Genomic DNA, 22,396 nt, shown 5'->3' on the forward strand with positions numbered 1-22,396 from the left:
GGATTTAAGGGTCATGGCTGGTGGAAACCAACTGTATGTGAGCTCCCAGTGTGATGTTTTCGGAGGGCTAATGCAATTCTTTGATGTATAAAGAGAGAAATATCAAGTAGGAGGATTATATTAATCCTGTAAGAAGCCTTAGTGAGACCTTTACTGGAAAACTGTGTGAAATTCTGGCTTCATTTAAGTATATGGCAGAACTACTACTGACTTCAGTGGAGCCAGGATTTCACACACAGCATCCAGTTCTAGTGTCCACATTTGAAAAGGGATGTTGAAAAATTGGAAAGGGCTTAGAAGAACCAAGAGATTGATACAAATACTGGAAATGAGAGACTCACGGAGCTCAGTCTATTTAGCTTATGGAAAAGATTAGGAGGCTACTTGATTGCAAATCCCTGAACGGGAAGAAAAATAGTAGAGACCCCTTGTTAATCAAGCAGAAACCAATGGCTGGAAGTTGAAGCGAGACAAATTCAACTTGGAAATAGACACAAATTTTGAACAAGTGTAATTAACCACCGGAACAGCTTCCCAAGGAATGTGTTGGATTGTCCAGCACTTGAAGTCTTTAAATCAAGATCAGGTATCTTTCTAAAACATACGCTCCTGAGATGATGAGTGAGTTACTGTGTGAAATTCTCTAGCTTGCATTATACAGGAGGAGAAGCTACATGGTCCCTGTAGTCTCTTTCTTGGTACCCATCTTATTGTAGTACCTCTGTGCAGCATACAACTTCAAAGGGGTTTTATTCCTTAATACAAAGAGGAAAAATTCTCTTCTCTTTACATTTTTAAAGCCCATGTGATTTATTTAGATTGTATGTATCTTTATGTACAGGTGGCCTTTACAAAATGAAACTCATGCAATTGTGCATGTAAATTCAGGTGCCCAAAGCTTATATTCTCACACAAATCAGGTATCTTCCTGTGCACCTGGCCAGTTCTATGCCAGTTGGAAATATGCATGCACAAATACCTGGTTTATGCACATAAGTTAGGTGCTTGCAAAGCTATTGCATAATTTATCTGGAAAAACAAACAGCTGGGTTTGCCTTTTTTGTCCTTAGACTGTTCCCAATGATCTGAGCAATGATACAAGTTTCACAGAAAGTCAAAGTCCCAAAAGGACTGAGAAAGCATCACATGTTGCTGTTGTCCTACAGCAGCTCCTGGAGCTGGTAGATCGTTACTGGGATGGAGCTGGATCCCTCCTCCTCAACAAGAATTTTCTTGGTAAGTTATTTCATTTGAATTTGAATGAATAGTCTAAGTCTGTTTTTGTCTCTACTGTACCGATCCTCCCGGGCAACTTGAAATTCTGTGGCTTAAACATCAAACTGCTTTCTCCCAATTGGCATTTGCGAATGGGAAGTTATTTTAACTGTTCGTCATTTGGATTTCACTTGGTGCAGTTTCTGGCTCTGGGGTAACTTTTCCTGCAGTCCCTTCCAGTTACAAAGTGGTAGCTCCCCATTCTGGAGAATTCTCTTAAGATATGATGATTTTTCATATACTGCTGAGCAGTAAGTAATGTTTTCTGTGACTCTGAGGTGTGGTTTTCCTTACAGTTGCTGCATAGCATATGCAGTGCAGGTGTAGTGCAGAGTAGAAATGCAAGTCAAGAAAAGCTGCAGTAAATCTAGGGCTAGATTCACAAAAGGAGCTAACGACCACTTCAGGCACCTAAATCCCAGCATCAGGCCCCATGGGAATTCACAAAACTGCTGCTCAAATGCCCCCAAACCCTGTAGGCTCCTAAAATAATCACTAAGCACCTATATTTTTGCAGTAAGAGTTCCCTAGGTGCCTACGTTTCTACCTCTGTGCACTCGCACTGCAGCCACATGTCAGACATCTGGAAGCCTAACCCCAGTATGATGCATGAGCTGGGGGAAGAGAGGGGTTCTGCTGCCTAACTCAGTTGCAGAGCCTGATCTGGTGAGCGTGCTCAGACCTCCCCTACCAGACTGGGCTCTGCGATGGGGTGCACTCCCCACCTTGGTTCTGAGAGGGCTGAATTAGGACAGACGGGCCCAGTCCACCAACTAAGCAGCAAAACAGAGCGATACAGGCTGAGTGGAGAGCCTTGATTAGAGGGAAGCTCACCTAAGTAGAGGGGGGCTGGGCTAGTGTGAACCCAGGAAGCTGGCAGCAGCAAAGGCTGCTGACAGGAAGTTTGCAATCACCCACTGTTTAGTAGAGAGGGAAGGAGGGAACCCAGCGAAAGAGTAGGACCCTGGGGGCCTGGCCCAGCCTGGAGGGAAGGCTGTACCCTGAAGAGAGCGTGGGAAAGAGAGCCTGTGGGACACAGGATAGGGAGCAGCCCAGGGAGTAAGCAGCAAGGTTGGGGACTGAACAGATCTTGGCTGTGAGTCACGGGGTCCCTGGGCTGGAACCCAGTGTAGAGGGCAGGCCTGGGTTTCCCACCTGCCACAGGGGAAGTGGTATCATGGGTTAGCGAAAGGGAAGGCTGCTGGTGAGAAGGGACTTTGATACACACCCCAGAAGGAGAAACTGCACGGGGACCTGGCCAAAGGGCCGAGTCACGGAGAAGCAGCAGCAGCTCCTGGAGTGAGAGAAAGGTTGGAGACCAAGAGAGATTGCATGCAGCTGCAGTGAGGGATCTTGGCCACACAGAGCCAGGCCCACTGACAGAAATTCCAGGCTCCGGGCTCAGAGCCGTCTCCAGGGGGGCAGGGCCCAGGACAGAAGTGACGAATCCGTCACTTCCAGGACCGCCTGCGCTGGCCAGTCGCGCCGGCCCATGAAGCCCCACAAAAAGTGTGGGGGCCCCCAAAGCATGGGGCCCAGAGCAGTTGTGTGTGCCTAGGAGCCCTGCGGCCTGCCTGGGCGATTTAAAGGGGCCCGGGGCTGGCAGCAGTGGACAGGAGCCCCCAGACCCTTTTAAATTGCCCGGGCCCCTGGGCATTTGTCCCCTGTGCCCCCCTCATTGGCAGGCCTGGAGGAGGTGCCATCTTGCAGTGAGTGGAGTGCCCCATCACAGGTGCCTATAAGTGAACTCACACAGAGCAGCTGGTGGAGAAGGTCCTACCTTAATGTTTAGGGTACTCACACGGGATGTGGGAGAGCCTGGTTCAAATCCCACCTCTGTGTAAGAGGGAGTGGGGATTTAAACAGAAATCTGCCACCTCTCATGTGAGTGCCCTAACCACAGGGCTGTAGAATACTCCAACTGGGGGACTTTCCTCACTGTGGATAATTTAAAAAATAATAATTGGAGTTATGACAGTGGATTCTAGTTCCTCGACCTCCCCAGAGGGTTCTCTGATCACCAGGCTGTAGGGTCATTTTCATGCTCTGTTTCTCTGGCCCAGTGATTCTTACATTATTTATCCAGTGTGGAACAGCTTCAGCATTGTGCCAGAGAGAAAGAGAGAAAAAGTGAGCATGAGCTTGGTGGTTAAAAAACTCATGTGAGAAGTAGGACACCCAGGATTCAGTCCCCCTGCTCCAATGACTTTTTAAATTATGTATCTAGAGTGGAACAGATTCAACAGGGAACTGCAACCCAGAAAATCCCATGGCCCAGTGGGCTTGGGCAGTCACCTGAGACATGGCAGATCCCTGTTCAAATCCTTTCTCCCCCTCAGGAAGAGGTGAGACTGGAACTAGGAGGTCTCCCATGTTCCAGAAGAGTACCTTAACCGCTAGGCTAAAAGTTATGCAGGAGCATCTGCACCCCAGCTTCTTGCTAGAACCACGTAAGCATCTAATGCCAAGAGAGGATTCACACCTGGCAATCCCAGGCAAAGGGAGGCACCTCCCTGCAGCCTGGATTTAGGTACCTATCTCTGTGAGGGGCAGAGCTTACCACAGAACCATTGGCATCTCACACTGGCTATTTTAGACAAGGAGTTGCCTAGTGTGCTGGCTTTTGTGAATCCTATTCTCAGGCATCTATGTCTGCCCATTCATTATATGGGGAACCTGGGTGCTGAACTCAGGCTTTGAGAATCCCAGTGATTTTCCAAGCACCTAAAAATAAGGTGTGACGATGCTCAGAGTCACCCTCCTTAAGCTTCTCTGTGAATCTAATCCTTAGGGACTGTCAGGGTTCCCTCCCTGCTCTGAACTCTAGAGTACAGATGTGGGGACCCACATGAAAGACCCCCTAATCTTATTTCTACCACCTTAGGTTAAAAACTTCCCCAAGGCACAAATTCTTCTTTGTCCTTGGACGGTATTGCTGCCACCACCAAGTGAGTTAGACAAAGATTCAGGAAAAGGACCACTTGGAGTTCCTGTTTCCCCAAAATATCCCCCCAAACCCCTTTCCTGGGGAGGCTGGAGAATAATATACCAACCAACTAGGTTAACAAGGTGAGCACAGACCAGACCCTTGGGTTTTTAGGAGACTAAAAACCAGTCAGATTCTTACAAGCAGAACTTTATTATAAAGAAAAAAGTAAAAGAAGCACCTCTGTAAAATCAGGATGGAAGGTAATTTTACAGGGTAATAAGATTTAAAACACAGAGCATTCCCCTCTAGGCAAAACCTTAAAGTCACAAAAAACAGGAATAAACTTCCCTCTTAGCATAGGGACAATTCACAAGCTAAAACAAAAGATAACCTACCGCATTTCCTTGCTATTACTTACAATTTGTAATCTTAGATGCTTATTTCAGATATGGCTTTAGGAGATGTATTTTTCCTGCCCTGGTTCCTCTCTGACCTGAAGAGAACAACAAAAGAGACAAAACAAAAACATTCCCCTACAGATTTGAAAGTATCTTCTCTCCTTATTGGTCCTTTTGGTCAGATGCCAACCAGGTTATTTGAGCTTCTTAACCCCTTACAGGCAAAGGAGGGATTTATGCTACCCTTAGCTGTATGTTCATGACAGGGACCAACCAGTATGTCGGAGCCAAACTGTCCAACATTTTAGAATTCAGGCCTTTTCTTCAGATGTGATACTGTAAAAAGTCCAGGTGTACTGATACTTAGAACTGGTCAGGAATTTCTCAGCTAAGCATTTTTCTATCACAAAGTTGCCATTTTGTTAATGTTTGGAGGGAAAATGCTTCCAGTTTGTCAAAATGGGACATTGACATTTTCTAAATGAAAAAGTTCCAGGTTTTGGTTCAAAATCATTTTTTGGTTTAAAAAAAACACTGTAAACTAAGTACATTTCAAAATTTAAATAAAAACGATGTTCAAACAAAAATGGCTGACGTCTAAATAAAATGGTTTGAAATTATTGAAACAAACAGGAACTGATTTATTTCTGGGGAAGATTTTCAGTCTGAAATTTTTTGAGATTGACTTTTCATCTTGATTCAAGGCAGGAAAATTTTCCAAAATCTTGAAAGTTTCCCCATGTGGGAAAACCATTTCCCACCTAATGCTATTGATACTGTCACTAAACATGAAACCAATGCTCTATTTTTCAGACTCTGCTTTTCCAACCCGTTTGTTTTTCTGTAGCTCCAGCCCAAGATTTGCTTTTGTATCTTATGGCCTCTACCCCTCCACAGAAGGATGTTCACCTACCAGGTGGGGATAGCCCATCAGTCTTAGCTGGAAATGCTTCCAGACTTCAAAGGTCCCAGGTGAAGTATGCTGAGCCGTTCGACAGAGCAAACATGGCTTTGGTAGGTGTTTTCCTTCCCTTCCCATGCCTGTGTCATATGGAAACAAGGGGATGAACTTTTCAATAAGGAAAACTTCCTTGTAACATAAAAATCCCAAACTGATAATCAGTACAGCTGATTGCAAAGAGGTGTAAATGACACACAAATTGCCTTTTTGTCTGCATTCAAGTGGGATTTGCATTCCTTGAGTCCCACCATACTGTAGATGAGACTAGACCTCCTGGCAAGTATCAGTACAGTGGAAGTGTCAAACATGAGCACATTTTTACTGATAATGCCTTGCGAGAAAAAGATCTATCTTGGATGTGCCTCTGATGGTTGGAGAGTTATGGTCTTGCATTTGATTTGCAATGTCACGTGTTTGTTAAAGGGACATTATCAGGGAAAAGATGTAAATTAAAATCATCCCTGATCTAAGTCACTAACACCATTTCAGGGGGGCAAATTTTCAGAGGCACAAAAGCAGCTAGGCACTCAGCTCCCCCTAAAAGTCATTAAGCTATCAGCTCCCATCTGCCTTTCATGCCCAGGAAAATCTTCCTCCAGATTATTAAAAATGAAATAATTAAAAATAATAATTTATCATGTATGCAGTTTGCTTAGTTTTTGCACTTCATGCAGTGTGACCAGTGAAAACAGACGGGTCACTTTTACCTTTGTAGCCAGACGGTTTCATTTTCTGCTTCTTTTGCAGCAGTGCACTAATGACAGTAATAGCCATCACTTTACATATCAGTTTTCATCTTCAGAGCAGTCTACAAATATCAGTCCAGACTTCATCCCTTTGAGCAAGTTAACACCCTGTTACAGAAGGAGAAACTGGGGCAGAGAGGGTTTTGTGACTGGCCCGAAGCACAGGGTAAATCAGGGGCAGGGCCCATGCTCAGGCTGAGAGACCACACTGTCTGGCAATGCTGCAGTGTTCAGGTTGCAGACACTGCAGGGGAAATGTTTACGTCCAAAGTTAAAACCTGTTTTCAATTAAATCCTTTAAACAATGTATCGAAAAACATTTCAGTTTAAATCTGGTTCCTGACAAAACCTTGAACTACCTGCCAGTGTCTCTTAAGTGCCTTTTGTATTGTATTGGTTTTTAAAGTATCTATTTGGAAATGGCAGAACTTCCCCACACTCCGTTAATGGCTGAGAGCGCCATTTTCCTTTAAGAACGCATTTCAGCCGAGTCTTTAAAAGGTTAGGTGTACTGGCTTTGGGGAAAGAGCACAGCAGCACTGCCCCCATTTGCATTCATCACTGCACAAAGGGCCTGATATAATGACCATCAAAATCAATGGAAAGACTCCTATTGGCTTTGACAACGAGGAGTTCTTGTGGCACCTTAGAAACTAAATTTATTTGGGCATAAGCTTTCGTGGGCTAGAACCCATTTCATCAGATGTGTGGAGTGGAACACACAGTAGGCAGGTATAAATACACAGCACAGGAAAAGATGGGCGTTGTCTTACCAAGTGGGGGGTCAGTGCTAATGAGGCCAATTCAATCAGGGTGAATGTGGCCCATTGCCAACCGTTGACAAGAAGGTGTGAGTATCAGAGGGAAAATTACTTTTTGTAGTGACCCAGCCACTCCTGGTCTTTATTCAGGCCTAATTTGATAGTGTCAAGTTTTCAAATTAAGGCCAGATTGAAAAGTGGCCATTCTTCAACAAAAAAGCTTCAAAAACAGACTCCAATGAGAAACTGCAGAACTGGAATTAATTTGCAAATTTGACACCATCAAATTAGGCCTGAATAAAGAATGGGAGAGGCTGGGTCACTACAAAGAGTAATTTTCCCTCTGTCGATACTCACACCTTCTTGTCAGCTATTGGAAATGGGCCATATCCACCATGATTGAATTGGCCTCGTTAGCAATGACCCCCCACTTGGTAAGGCAACTCCCATCTTTTCATGTGCTGTATATTTATATTTGCCTACTGTATGTTCCACTCCAGGCAACTGATGAAGTGGGTTCTAGCCCACGAAAGCTTATGCCCCAATAAATTTGTTTTAGTCTCTAAGGTGCCACAAGGACTCCTTATTGTTTTTGCTGATACAGACTAACACCACTCTGAAACCTGTTGGCTTTGGTGGACATTGGATCAGACTGTAGGAAAATATTTAATTTCTCTTAACATGTTTTGATTTTTCAACTGTTTTGTTTTATCTTGTCAAATTCTGGACTGTGTGAAGCAGCAGCAGCAAGCCAAGGGGCAGGAGGAGAGCCATGTGTCATCTTCCCAGTTACAGGAAGTGGACTACACTGCTGCCTCTAATTATTGCTTCAGTGGGACTCACTCACTCACTTACGGTAGGTTCACAAGGCTTGGTTTTGGCTTAATATATGTAATATGACTGTGTCTGAATTATTCTTTTCTCCTTGCCGGTAAGTGCTGTTATTGCAGCTCTGAAGAGTTAGAAATAAGTCCAAGTGTTTGTTTAGATGCTGCTCAACACTAATACCCTGAGAAATGAAGGATCAGTTTTCAGCCAGAAAGGCTGTAGCATCTAGTTAGTGGTATTGTGATGGTTGTTGGGGTGCCCAGGACTGAGAGTCACTGTTATCCCCCTGCCTCTAGCCTGAGGGAGCCTTGCTTGTGGTAACTGGGTGTTAACTCCCTAACAGCACCAGCCTTTCAGCCACTCACGCATCTTCCCCTGGGTTATGCCAGCCCTGGCTTCATCTTGCAGGCTAACAAGAGGGGCACTCCAGTCCCCGAGTCCTCTTGAACAATTCCCCTCTGATAACCAGCCCCTGCCAGAGGCTGCTCACAGAAATCCCAGATCTTCTGCTCCCAAAGGAGTAGGTTACTAATTTTACCTTAAATCACTGCTCCTGTATACCACACAGCACTTGTAATAAAACAAGAAAAAGGTGGAACTCCTTGCCAGAGGATGTTGTGAAGGCCAAGACCATAACAGGGTTCAAAAAAGACCTAGATAAATTCATGGAGGACAGGTCCATCAATGGCTATTAGCCAGGATGGGTAGGGATGGTGTCCCTACCCCTCTGTTTGCCAGAAGCTGGGAATGAGTGACTGGGGATGGATCACTTGATTCCCTGTTCTGTTCATTTCCTCTGGGGCACCTGACACTGGGCACTGTCAGAAGACAGGATACTGGGCTAGATGGACCTTTGGTCTGACCCAATAGGGCCGTTCTTATGTTCTTTATTTAAGAAGGAATTCAACTATAAACAAGAAACAAACAAACAAACATAAAACCAACTAGGGGCTACACTTATTTATAAGTTAGGAAAGATACCTATTAAGTAGGTTCTTCGAGTGATTGCACACGTCCATTCCACTGTAGGTGTTTGTGCACTGGAGTGCACAGTTGGCAGAGAGTTTTTACTCTTAGCAGTATCTGTTGGGACAGCCAGAGCACCCTCTGCTGTTGCACATCATGCAGGTATAAAGGGCTGAGCTGCCCCAGGTCCTCCTCAGTTTCTTCCTACCTCCTGTGATGGTTGTTGGAGCACCCTATTCTTGCTTCTGCAAGTCTCTCTCGATACCTGTATATCAGTGGTTCTTAACCTTTACTGCAGCCTGCACCCCTTTGGTTCTCAAAATATGTTCTCGCACCCCTTAAACCTAGATATATTTTTTGTTTATATATTACAGTAATCGTTAAAAAATGTATAATGTTAATAAATACATAGGTTTGATGAAATAAAGTAGATGTACTTACATGTCTATGCTTAATTTGTGGTTTTGATGATTTACTTTCTAAATAAAACTGGCATGTCTCACACCCCCAGGGGGTGCGTGCACCCCAGGTTAAGAATCACGGCTGTATATGATACCTGTCTATAGTTCGTTAAAAAAAGAACCCGGGCGTCCTGGCCTGGACCCAGCTACAGCAGCCTGGCCCGGCCCAGCCCTGTCACGGGGTGCTCCTTCTCAAACCCATCCCCGGCCCAGACCTGTTGCAGCCGAGGCATCCCACCCTGAACCTAGTCCTGGCCGGACCTGCAGGGACCGGGCGCCTAGCCTGGGGCCCCACCCCTGGAGCTGCTGCAGTGGGGAGAGGCACCACCCTACCCCCTGCCCCTGGTGCTGCTGCAGGGAGAGAGAGCTGCAGGGAGTCCTCTCTTCCCGCCATAGCCCTGGAGCACCCTCCTGCACCCCAAACACCTCATCCACAGCCTCACCCCAGAGCCTGCATCCCCAGCCGGAGCCCTCACACCCTTGCACCCCAACCCTCAGCCCCACCCCCACCACATGAATTTTGTTATGTGCACCAATATGAATGTAATGGGTCACACACCACCTCCATATTGGTGCACATAACAAAATTTATTCTGCACACTGGTGGAAAAAATTGGGTGGGAACACCGATAATGAGTCTTGATAAGAGCTTTATATAGATACCTTACATGTTGCCTCTTATGAGCAAATACCCTACAAGACCTGTGTTTGGTCTAGTGAGTTTCTCAGGTCTGAGGTGAGAGTTGTTTGCAAAGAATGGGAGACCATTTGCCAAGGGGACTGTCACAGGCATCTAACGTGATTTAGTGCATACAAATATTACCACTGCACAACTAATGAAGCACTATGCTGATGACCAGCTGTGTCACATGTGCCCTTCTGGGGCACATCAGAGGGTTGGGCAACCAGAACAAGATTGCTATAAATGTAGGGATCAGGAAACGCATTAGAACAATACCACCAGAGGACAGACTCTGAGAACCCTAGGGCCTCCCTAATTCCTGTCAGGACTAAGTGAGGGAATCCCTTTCCACGTATCAGATAGCTTTGACCTGTCTCTATCCCACAGAGGATAAGGCACCAGGCGACAGTGGGATTAAGTTTAAACTCATGCTCCCCAACATGAGATCAGTTGCCAGTAATACTGGTAGTAGCCACAACCTCATCTCAGGCAGATTCATAGAAGAAGGCCAGAAGGGTCTGACCATCCAATATGACCTTCTGAAGCAGGCCTGAGAATTTTACCCAGGGATCCCTACTTCTAACCCAACAATTTGTGGTTGAACCACAGCATACATTTTAGAAAAACATGAAGTAAATTCTCCATCATTTGAAGTCTAAGTCAAGACTGCAAATAATGGAGAATTTACTACATCTCTTGGTACTCTGTTCCAATGATTAATTACCTTTGGTGTTAAATTTGTCTTATTTACAATTTGACCTTCACTGACTTCGGCTTCCAGCCATATGATCTTGTTCTGCCTGTCCGCTAGACTACAGAGTCCTCTAAGATCAAAGTCTTCTTTTGTAGGTACTTACAACTCATCATTAAATCACCTCTTCTCTTTAATAAGTGAAATAGATTTAACCCCTCTAGCCTCTCTTGCTATGCGACATGTTTTCCAGACTTCGAACCGTTCCTATAGTTCTTCTCTGAGCTGTCTGCGCTTTTTCACAATATATAACATCCTTTTAGAACTGGACACGCTATCCAGTAACAGCCTTACCGATGTCATATATAGAGGTGATGCCACAACCGTGGTCCTGCTAAGTATTTGCCAGTTAATATATCCAAATATTCCGCTAGCCCTTTTTTAAGCACAGTATCACACTTAACCAGCTAAACATAAACTTCATCTATATTGACCCCGAAATTAATTTCAGGGTCACTGCTTTCTAGGATACAGTCACCCATTCTGTGGCCTACATTTTTTGTTCCTAGATGTAGGAGCTTGAACTTGGCCATATTAAAATTCATTTATCAACATTTAACATTCTTAACAACTGGACTTTAAATCTTGTCAAAGTATATCGAGTTCATTTAATAAGATCTATTTTACATGAACCCATGATGAGAGGTATTAATTGTATTTCCACCCTTTAACTCTTTAGTGATAGAGTATTTTCGTCAATTGGCTTGTGTGTTTGTGTGCTTTCCATGTGCTTTCCCAGCTCTGCGCAGATAGCTGGTTCAGCAGCTCTTGCTAGTACTACTCAGCATGGTTAAGTGCTGGGAGCTGGAATATTGTTGCCTCGGTAGCACTGTTCAGGCTGCTCAGTGGTTCTATCCTTGAAATTCAATGTTAGTTCAGCAGGCTGCGATATTTGCTAATAACGCTGCACTGTTACTCAAAGACAGACCACAGGCATGGTTCAGTGACACAGGCACTCGGCCAGGTTTACTGATGTCAAGACACAGTCGTAGAGCCCTGGCTCGGTGGTTTCAGGTACACTGACGCACAGGTGCCCTGTGTCAAGGAACAGCTCAGTCAGCAGCTGGATTTTCTGCTGCCACCTCAGCTGAACAAAGAATCAAGGCCAAGTACCCCAACATTTATAGGCTAAAAAAATCCTAACGTACACAACTTACACGTTTCATGGCATTTGTTACCTCCCCTTGTTCCTGATATCTTGGACAAAACAGCCCTATTCATTATGTTGTCAACATCTCTTATCTTGTACTAGTTTGGGATGTATCTGTACTAGCTGGAATATATTTACAGAAATATCTAGTGCCTAGTATGCTAGCAACAGTTTTGCCAAGTTCATGTACCGGACAGTGAACTTGTAAGCGTCTGCTGTATGACAGGGCCTGACTTTGGTTGTGGAATTTGATAACACCAAAATTTGGCTGAGCCCAGAGCTTGCAATGAGCAGATTATGCTGTGGGGCTCCTATTTGAATGTAGGCAATTCCTTAACAGACAAACCATAAAATGGCCCTAGCAGTTGCTCCTGAAATAATGCACCTAGAATCTAGATCAAATTACTCATAAAATACGGAAATACAGAACTGACTCCTCCTCGGGAGGGATCATAGATTCTATTTTAAACAAACTGAAAAATAATCTAGAAACTTTGGTGAAAATCCCCTTAGAAACATGAATTAGAATAATAAAATAAAATAATAATGGGCTGAGGTTCTACATCACAGCCAGCTGAAAAGAACTATACGGATTTTGGTGAAAATCAGAAAGGGAAAAAATGGGAGACACATGGAGTCCCTTTCATCTGTGTAGCAGAACCACAGCTTCAAGCACCTCTGTAATTACCTAGAGATCAAAGAACTGGTTGATGATTCCAGTTAACACTTTCCAGGATAACAATACTTCATCTCATCTCTGCCCATCTTCCCAATAGACTTTAACATGTTGATATTTTGAATGACTTATCACCAGACAGAAAGAGGACAAATGGGGAGGGTGGAAGGAAAGAATGGGAAGTGCACACTGAGCCCCTGGCAGAGGGCAGAGTGGGAAACCCTGGGCCTGGGAGGATGGGAATGGGAGCACAAAGAACCCTGACATGGGTGGAAAGAATGTGGGACCCCGGTATGAGGCAAGGGGAGCTGGGGGAAACACGTAGACTCTAGCATGGACAGGAAGAATGGGCGACAGTGGCATGGTGGAGAGGGAAACATGCAGGACACATGGAGCTTGTGAGTTGGAGTGGCAAGATGCAAGGAGCCCCTGGTTTGTTCCATGAGTTCGGCCTACAGAAGCTACAAAATATGCAACCCTGTTAGTAGTAGTAGTGGTAATTACTAGTAGTTCATTCTACTCAGAGGTTCTGTCATTACTATTAATAATGTTACTTATTTTAAAATGCATTTTCAGGCATACAGCTCTGTATTTTGTTGACCTCAGCTCACTGTATTCTTTTAGATGAGTTGCTACAGAAGAACGAGCAGCTGAGTGTCCAAGTAGAGTACTTAACTCTGGAATTAAAACAACATAAGAAACTGCAGGAGACTGTGCATCTTCTACAGGAGAGTCAGAGGTATGATGAACAGTATGAAGTAGAAGCTCTACACACATGGAGGCCAGGTCTACACTAGGAAATTAGGTCAGTATAGCTATAACTGGGTTGCTCAGGGGTGTGAAAAATCCACATCCCTGAGCGACTCAGTTAAACTGACCGACCCACTGGTGTAGACAGCACTATGTAAATGAGAGAAGCCCTCCTGTTGCAATAGCTGCCAGCTCTCAGGGAGGTGGAGTACCAATGCTGATAGGAGAAGCCCTCCTGTCGGCATCGATATTGTCCTCACTGAAACTACAGCTGCGCCACTGCAGCGCTTTAACTGTAGACCTGCCCAGAGACTTTTTGCAGAAAAAGAGCCTCTGGCCTAATTTTCAAATGTCCTGGTCACACACACAACTCTCATTGAAGTCGGTGAGAACAAAGTATGCTCCACACCTCTGAAAATCAGGCTACACATCAGTGCATTGGGGAGGGGGAAAATATCAAATCAAATTGGGTTTTAGGCTCATCTCCTTTTCTAAAAATGGTGACCCACACTGTGTCACTATATTGTCTCCACTATATATTTGTAGAAACATGATTGACTTATTCATAGTGTGGGGTGAGCTACTATAATTTTCATTATAAGCCCAGTTTTAAATCAAAAGTAAAATTCAAGCAGATTGATTTTAGAAACGTGAACTTTTAAACAGCGGAGGATTTTTCACAGAGGTTCAGACAAATCTGACAAAGCATTTGATGATCTCATTTACACATTTTCAAAAGTGTCTTTGCCTAAAATCTAAATATGTTTTTATCTTGGTAAAGACTTCGATTAGTTCAGGGGGAAAGTATTTATCTGTTCACAGAAGTTTCCTCATGCATTCTAAAGCCTGCATGGAGTTCCAAACTCCTCATGGTCCCAGGCACACTTCACAAGCTCAGCCCAGTATCACTAGTGTCTTTGCACAGCTCACAAGTTTGTCAGGGATCCCTGATGGTGAACAGTTCTTAAATACGCTATTAGGCCAAAACAACACTTTGTTAACCAAGTTGTAATTTTAAATGAATGAATATTGTAGTTTTCTTAAAATACAAACATATTAGCCTGGAAAAAAATCAAAATTAAGATTACATTTAAAAAAATCAGCTATACCTTAATAGTAAGGAACTTTACAATTGATGTCACTCAAGTAATCTTAACAAGGAGTCCTGATGGCACCTCAGAGACTAAAAAATTTATTTGGGCATAAGCTTGTGTGGAAAATACAGTAGGAACACACACACACACACACACACACACACACACACACACACACAGAGTACGTGAAAAGATGGGAGTTGCCTTACCAAGTAGGGGGTCAGTTCTAACAAGACAATTCAATTAAAATGGGCTATTATCAACAGGAGGGGAAATCACTTTTGTAGTGATAATCAGGGTGGCCCATTTCAAACAGTTGACAAGAAGGTGTGAGTAACAGTAGGAGGAAATTAGCATGGAGAAATTAGTTTTTGTAGTGACCCATCCAACTCTGATCTTGTACAACAGCTCATAGAACCACCAAAAACCTAGAGACAATCCTGCGTTCATATTATGGACATATAAAATAGCACCCTTATACATTGTAACAGTGACTCTGAATCTGAGAAGCAAGACACTGGCTATGTACATGTTACAGCTTAGGTCAGTATAAATTATGTCACTTGGGTGTGAATATGCCACTCCCCCAAGTGACGTAAATTACACCGACCTAAGTGCTGGTGCGGACAGCACTGTGTTGGTAGGAGAGCTTCTCCGGCTGACATAGCTGCTGCCACTCGTTGGGGGTGGATTAAGTCAATGGGCGAGCTCTCTCCCATCGGCTTCAAGCATCTGCACTAGCAGCAGTACAATGGTACACGCCTAAGCTGTGCTGCTGCAGGCTCTGTAGTGTTGCCATAGCCTAATGTAGTTGATCAATGTTTCTCTAGCATTTTCACCAAATTGCACCAATCTAAATTGGTACGACAGACTACTCCTTCCTTCTTTGAAACCATAGTCAGTCACTGGAAGAAGACAGGCTGGTCCTTACTGAACCCTAAAATGACCATAATAGAGGTTGTGTTATGCTAGAAAACTCTCGGAAACGTAGCTACCATGTGTAATGATCAGACCAAACAAAAAAGAGGTAGCTTGCATGCATCAGCACATGGTGACAGATCATATTAGCATATCATAGATACATATGTACATAACCAAAGGCACACATTCCAGAGCATTTCTCGAAAATTGCTCAGATATGGAAGTACTGGATTTAATATATTCACAGGTGTGAATCTAGTACCATGTGTTCTAAGGGTGGTTAATCAATTATCCATCAGGTCAGTAGGTTTCTTATCATCATTTATAGCATAACTCTTTCTACTGATGTGCTTGTAGCTGTCCATAACACATTACTTATGCCTGTAACAGGTTTATAACATCAATCATTTTAGCCCATTATAAACTATTTATAAATGGAACCTTAAAGTGTGACTGCTAGAATTGGTTTGAAATACAGAAGCATGAACTACACGCTTCATTTTAACTTTCCGTTTGCTATAAATTTGAAGAAATGGAAATGAGTGTCTCATTTCAGGGAATACATTCCACATCTTAGCAGAGTTCATTCAAATGAATGCAGGCTTATGCATCGTTTTAACCACCTCTTCGCCATCTCGCCCAGGTCTTTAGTGTCCACGAACAACTTCCTGCTGCAACAGCTGAATAAAGAGCACAATCCTAGTTCAGTAAAAACAACGCTTTCTTCTGAGAAATTCACCATTCGTGAGAGATCGCCTCCTTTAGAAAGAACTCCGCCTGTATCAGCACACGGCTGTAGTCAGTATAATAATGCAGAGCAATTAAGCAATTCTCCTCTCTAAAGGAAACATGGAGTCACTTCACACATTTAATGTTATATGGATTATGTTCTCTTCCATTAAGTACAATATGAGATGTCAAACTATATTCAAATGTGTCTAATGTCTACTTTTACTGAAGTGAATTCACTATGTCATTCTAATCTTAGCTTGCATTAGCATCTTAAGCACCACTTGGTGTTAGCATTGTTTTTCTGTCTTTGATTTACCAAAAAAAACCACACAAGGCTCTTTGTAATAAAACTGTAGTGTGCAGTCTTGCCGTCCCAAGGAGGTATGATCTTCGCGGATACTACAGAGAATACAGAGTCACACTTCAGGAAGTATTGGTGATTCAGTAGTGGATTCAGTGTCCTCTGAAATGGTACTGAATCAGTGTCCCGTGCTAGGTGGCTGTGTGGTTGGAGATCCAATATTTGATATAAAGTGCAAAATTAAGGTAATGTCCCATGGCATTTTTTGCAAGAATTTGGAGTTATAAACCCAGTGACCTGGTGACGTTTTATTTTGGATGATAATCTGCAGATAATTATTCCCTCTGCAATTTCAGTTTAGTACAGAATAATTTCTCTCTCCCTATCCTAAACTGTCCTGCACTGTTGCTGTTTGCTGCTAACAGCTGTCATGTTCTACTCTAGAGATGGTTGCATTTCAGCTATGGGATGGTGATTCCAGTGTATGTTCACTGTGAAAGATTTAGTGAGTTAAGGTTGCTCAGTGGTATCTTGTGCTCTTCTACAACATCCAGTTCAATAAAACTTAAAAGTGCTGAAAACCAGGAAATAAAGAATTAAGGTAATTCAGCCTTTAACGCCTGAAAGGTGGACACCAATGTAACCTTATCTCTGTCCCCCTGGAGCTGGCACTAGCCTGTAGGAGTTATCTGCATGCATTCTAGCTGCATTCGCTGTGTTAAGTGGAGCTGTATTGAATACTGGAGGGACTGGTTGGGACAGCTTAGCAGAACTGTGATTATGATGAGGTGATGGGGGGGCTGGAATCTGAGCACCTCTGTGTGATGAAAAGCAGTGGGTGTGTGTGTACCCTAAGGGATGCAGTTTGCCTCATATCAGCACTCAATTGTGTAGTTGTGCCTGTAGCGATACTGAGGGGTCTTCCCATGGGGATTGTGGGCAGTGAGGTGAGAGTGGCTGTTATGGTGGAGAAATAAGAGTGCTGTGTTAGAGGAACCCTGTATGCAAATGTGAAAGGACTGTAAAATGCAATAGAGACGGGGATGTTTTATGGAGCAGGCTCAGTGGCTGAGTGTAGGGCAGGTGCAGGTAATGCACTGAACAGGAACCTCACCTACATGCAAGTTTTGCCTTTGATTCTGTCCTACAGTGGGCATATGCTCTGTTGAATGCATATTCTGCTCTATCTAGTGTGTAACCCTTCTGCCAGCTGGTATTGGCAGTACCAAAGGCCGGGTTCAATGTCTAGGGATTCCTCTTAATTACAAAACAAAACCCATTTGAGCCCCATGACACCTCCCTCAAGGAGCCCGGAGCCATAAGCCACTGTGTTACCTCTCTGCCTCAGTAAGAGAATTTTGCTGGATCCTAAACCATGCGCCAGCTTCCTGCCAAACCAGCAAACTCCGAGACTCTGCCAGTCTTAACTTTGCCTTGTAAGTAACATTCAGCGGACCCCACTTCCCAAGACATCTGTAGTGTCCAGTCCCTCTCACTGGACACTCACAGAAGTTAAGTCCACTGCCTCTGAAGAGCACGCGCACGCGCGCGCACACACACACACACACACACACACGGCCAGTGGTTTTCAAAGTGCAGGTCGTGACCCAGAACTGGGTCGCAGATTGTAAGGCATTGGGTCATGGCGGCTCTGGTCAGCACTGCCAACTGGGCCAGTAAAAGTCTCGTCAGCGATGCTGCCCAGCTAAGGCAGGCTACTAGTCCCTACCTCGTCTGACATGGTACTGCAACCCGGAAGCAGTCAGCAGCAGGTCTGGCTCCTAGGCGGGGGGGGGGCCACAGGGCTCCACATGCTACCCTCGCCCTGAGCACCAGCTCCATTCTCCCATTGGCCAGGAACCGGCCAGTGGGAGCTGTGGGGAGGTGCCTGCAGGTGAGAGCCACACAGAGTCACTTGCATACCTCCGCCTTGGAGCCGGACCTGCTGCTGGCCACTTCCAGGGTGCAGCACAGTCCATGGGGCCAGGACAGGCAGGAAGCCTGCCTTAGCACCCCCGCTGCACCGCTGACTGGGAGCCACCTGAGATAAGCCCATACCCCAACCCCATGCCCCAATCCCCTGCCCCGAGCCCCCTCAAACCTGGAGGCTCTTCCTGCACCCCAATCCCCTTATCTGCAGCCCACCCCAGAACCTGCAGCCTAGCCCAGAGCCCTGACCCCCTCCCACACCCCAACCTCCTCCACAGCCCAGAGCCCCCTCCCACAACCTGAATCCCTCATTCCTGGCCCCACCCCACAGCCCTCACTCCCACACTCCTCCCCTCTGCCCTAGCCCTGAGCCCCTCCCACATCCCAATCCCCTCATTCCCTGCCCCACCCCAGAATCTGCACCCCCAGCCCAGAGCTCTGACCCCCTCCCACAACCTGAATCCCTCATTCCTGGCCCCACCCTGCAGCCCTCACCCCCACACTCCTCCTCTCTGCCCCAGCCCTGAGCCCCTCCCACACCCCAAACCCCTCATCCCCAGCTCTGCTGGGTCACAGGCAAAGATTTTGTTCAACTGGGTTGCCAGAAAAAAAAAATTTGAAAACCACTGAACTAGCCTGTTAGCTCCGCTGAGGACATGCTCTTTACCTTAATAGCACTGCTCAGAGGTAAACCTATTGTTTTATTATCAATGTATTAATAAATAGCAGAGAGTTAAGTGATACTAAGCACAGAGACCGAAAATAGTTAGAAATGTAACAAAATAAAGCACACTTTCCAGTGTCTAAAATGTAACAGATTATAATCCTGGTCTCATGCAATTTCTCACCTACAATCAGAGGGGCAGAGCTGTTGGCCCCGCAGGGTGTCTGGCTGTGAGAAGCCCAGGTTGGGAGCTACAGCTCTCAAGCACTGTGAGGTACCCCAAGTTGCAGGACAAGTGGTGACACTGCCCCTCAGTGCTCTTGCACCCTGGAATGTCGTAAGTATCTAGGACCCTTAAACAGAAGGCTCACTACTAGATAGTAACAGCTGCCCTGTCCCCTCTGGTTTTTTACTCGGAGAGAGCTCCCTGCCCCCACTGTTAGTGAGTGAGATTACAGTCATGGTGACTGTAGCTAATATGCTTCAATTAGGGCATATTAAGTACAGTTCTGCTGCCCTTTAGTCATCAAATAGGGATACCAACCTTTCATTACCTCTGCATCCAAGACTTAGTGGATTTCAACCCAAAACAGCCAAAATGTATCACCTTGGCAAGATGTGTGCGGCTGTGCAGATATGGTCAGTTCACGAGGTCATTTCCTCCAGTTCAGCGGTAGACAGAGAGCTCGTTTGGACTACTGTCTTACCTAGGTCTTAGCAACATTGCTCAGAGGGCAGAGTTAAGGTGGCATTGGCAGGTACCTTAACTCTCTATTCCCTGGATTTCAGAGGTTAAGTTTTGCTGAACTCAGTGTTCTGGAAAGGTCGGAGATACTACTGAGCAACCTTAAACTCTGCAATAACAACGTTTTTTGTGAGAGAATTTCCTAGTTTTCCTTTGTTATACAGGAGATTAGAGTACATGATCAGAATGATCCTTTCTGGCCTGGGAATCTATTATTCAGACTTCCTGCAGAGAGGCCTCCAATCCCACCACACACAGGGAGAGGAGTTCATACTCCCCAGAGGGGCAGGCCTCTCTGGATCCCAGCTCACATGGAGGGATAGGGGGAGGGGCTCAGACTTCCTCCCAGAGGGAGGGGTAGGGTCCTTTTGAGATTCTGGTTCACATATGGGGGCAGCGAGAGGGGATCAGACCCCCACCTCTGAGCACAGCATAGGGGACAGGGAGCAGAGCTCAGAGGGGAAAGCACTCCAGATCCCAGCATGATGGCAAGGGAGGGAAGAATGTGGAGGTGACTAGGCCCCTGCCCTTACTCCTCACCTCTCCCACTTTCACCTACTCCATCTCCTCACCTTCCACTCCCCCAATTCCCTCCCTTTTCCACTGGCCTAAACTCTCCCAACCCTTCTCCCTACTTATACCACTACCCCATCCACCTCCCCTCCCTGCATGCTACCAAACAGCCCAGTTTTATCACTGCTTCTCCACAAGCCTGCATTCCTCTTCCCAGCTCTGACCCTGCCCCATATTCCCTAGCAGGGACTCTGTGTGCCCCATATTCCCACTTCACCCTATACGCACCATTCCCTCCACCCCATTCTAGCTGCTCTGCCTGTCCAGATACTCTACTCCCCCAATCTCTCCCCCCCATGCCAAAAAAAATCCTGTTCAACCTAGTCCCCTTCCTCTGCATTCCCACCTTCCCCCTACCCATGCCAAGGGCACTGTGTGGCCTCCCTCTCCCCAGTCTAGGGTCCCCCATTCTCCCCCATCCCTATTCTCCCTTCTCTGCCCATGCTTCTCCCCCTCTCACAGCAGTGTCCCCCATTCTCCCTCATGGCAGGGGCTCTGTGTGAACCTTCATTAAACCCTTTCCCCTTCCCTGCCATGCCTGGGGTTCTGTGACTGTCCCTCATTTCCCTCCCTCTCCTCATACCAGGGTACCCCAATTTAACTCTGCCACTTCCCCTTCTCCCCCCAAACCAGAGTACCCCATTTCCACCACCGCAGGCCAGGGGCCTTTCCCCTCACCATTAGTCATCTTTCTGGGTGGTGATAAGTCACTCAGGATTTCAACATTTAAACTCTGTTGGGAGGATAGGCATTGCTGAGATGGGGTATTCAGGGCTGGTGCAAGGATGTTTCGCACCCTAGGCAAAACTTCCACCTTGTGCCCTCCCCCCCGCCCAACGGCCCCGCCCTGAGGCACCCCCCTTGCGGCAGCTTCCTACCCCCCTGCCCAGCTCACCCCTGCTCCATGCACTAGCACCCCAGTGCTGCTTCACTTCTCCCGCCTCCCAGGCTTGTGGCGCCTAAGCTGATTGACCCCGCAAGCCTGGGAGGCGGGAGAAGTGAAGCAGCCACAGCATGCTCAGGGACAAGGTGGGGCAGGGGTGAGCTGGGGTTGGGAGTTCCCCTGCATGCTGCCATCCCCCTTACTTGCTGCAGGCGGCCCTACCCCAGCTCCCTCTGCCTAAGTGCCGGTAGTGACTAGGGCGGCCAAAGATCCAGCTGCCGCGGTCGCTGCCAAAAATATAGCGCCCCCCAAATCCTAGCGCCCTAGGTGACCGCCTAGGTCGCCTAAATGGTTGCAACGGCCCTGGGGGTATTGTTACGTTTAACGAGTGCATTACCGAGTTATTTCATCTATTTGACAGTGGAAGGGGGTGCTTGAGGCAGTGGCTGTGCTAAAGAGTCGGTGGGGGCTTCATGTGCCCCCATTACCCCCTCTTTGTTTTCTGATTTCCCTCCAAATCAGTAGGGTTCTGGTCACCAATGTCTAGAACTTTCCCTGAAATTTTGGAATTGATCAGTTGCAGCATTCGAAAGTTTGGACAAACAGGAAAAAAACAGAAATGCCACTTAGTTGAAGATAAGGCCTTGGTGCACTCAATGAAAAATGTCATAAGTACTTCCCGTTTAAGGGGCTGTGAACCGGGAACCCCTTGGCCTTCAAGTGATCATTTCCATTGTTGAAGAAACATGATTACATTGTCCATTCTTTCATCTTGCCTCCAGCCAACCTGTGCTGATCAACCAGGGCGGACGCTCTCCTATGCTGTTGCAAGCAGGAAGGTAGCATCATGCCCTGCCCTCATTCCCACATCAGCAGAGCGCATGTGTGGTTTGTCTAGGAGAAAGTGGTTTGAACATCTTCTAAAGTCACTGTACAAATTAGCAGGCCACATTCCCCAAAAGTAAAAAAAAAATGCTTGAGAGGCAGCTACTAGCCCTGTTCCTACAAATCATTCTCAGATCTCTGCCACATGCAGGGTTCAGATTTACAGTGCAAGGGCATCACTCAGGTTCAATGGCTATAGCATGTCCCCTGAGCCACCCACGTCATCTGATCAGAGCGGGGCTGGAAAGCCTCTTGCTACTTCTGCCCATTTCACTCTCTTCGTTGCACGAGTGTTTGCCAGGTACCAGTCTAGAGAGCTGAGCTCTTCCGTGAAC

General features: G+C 45.9%; 1 protein-coding gene across 4 annotated transcripts in view; it reads left to right on the top strand.

Moving 5' to 3' along the window:
• LRRC36 (leucine rich repeat containing 36) overlaps window positions 1–16,446 on the top strand; it is a 43,244-nt gene extending 26,798 nt beyond the window's left edge. The window contains exons 9-13 of one of the 4 annotated variants that reach the window (XM_030582074.1): window positions 1,071–1,236; window positions 5,450–5,616; window positions 7,809–7,926; window positions 13,209–13,323; window positions 15,993–16,446. In XM_030582074.1, coding sequence (XP_030437934.1) covers window positions 1,071–1,236; window positions 5,450–5,616; window positions 7,809–7,926; window positions 13,209–13,323; window positions 15,993–16,191 — 765 coding nt within the window. In that variant the 3' untranslated portion in view covers window positions 16,192–16,446. The remainder of the gene's footprint in view (window positions 1–1,070; window positions 1,237–5,449; window positions 5,617–7,808; window positions 7,927–13,208; window positions 13,324–15,992) is intronic. The other 3 variants (XM_030582071.1, XM_030582072.1, XM_030582073.1) reach the window with 3 other exon arrangements.
• The last annotated feature ends 5,950 nt before the right edge of the window (window positions 16,447–22,396 follow it).

The sequence above is a fragment of the Gopherus evgoodei genome, chromosome 12 (genome assembly GCF_007399415.2).
Source record: "Gopherus evgoodei ecotype Sinaloan lineage chromosome 12, rGopEvg1_v1.p, whole genome shotgun sequence".
NCBI lineage: Eukaryota > Metazoa > Chordata > Testudines > Testudinidae > Gopherus > Gopherus evgoodei.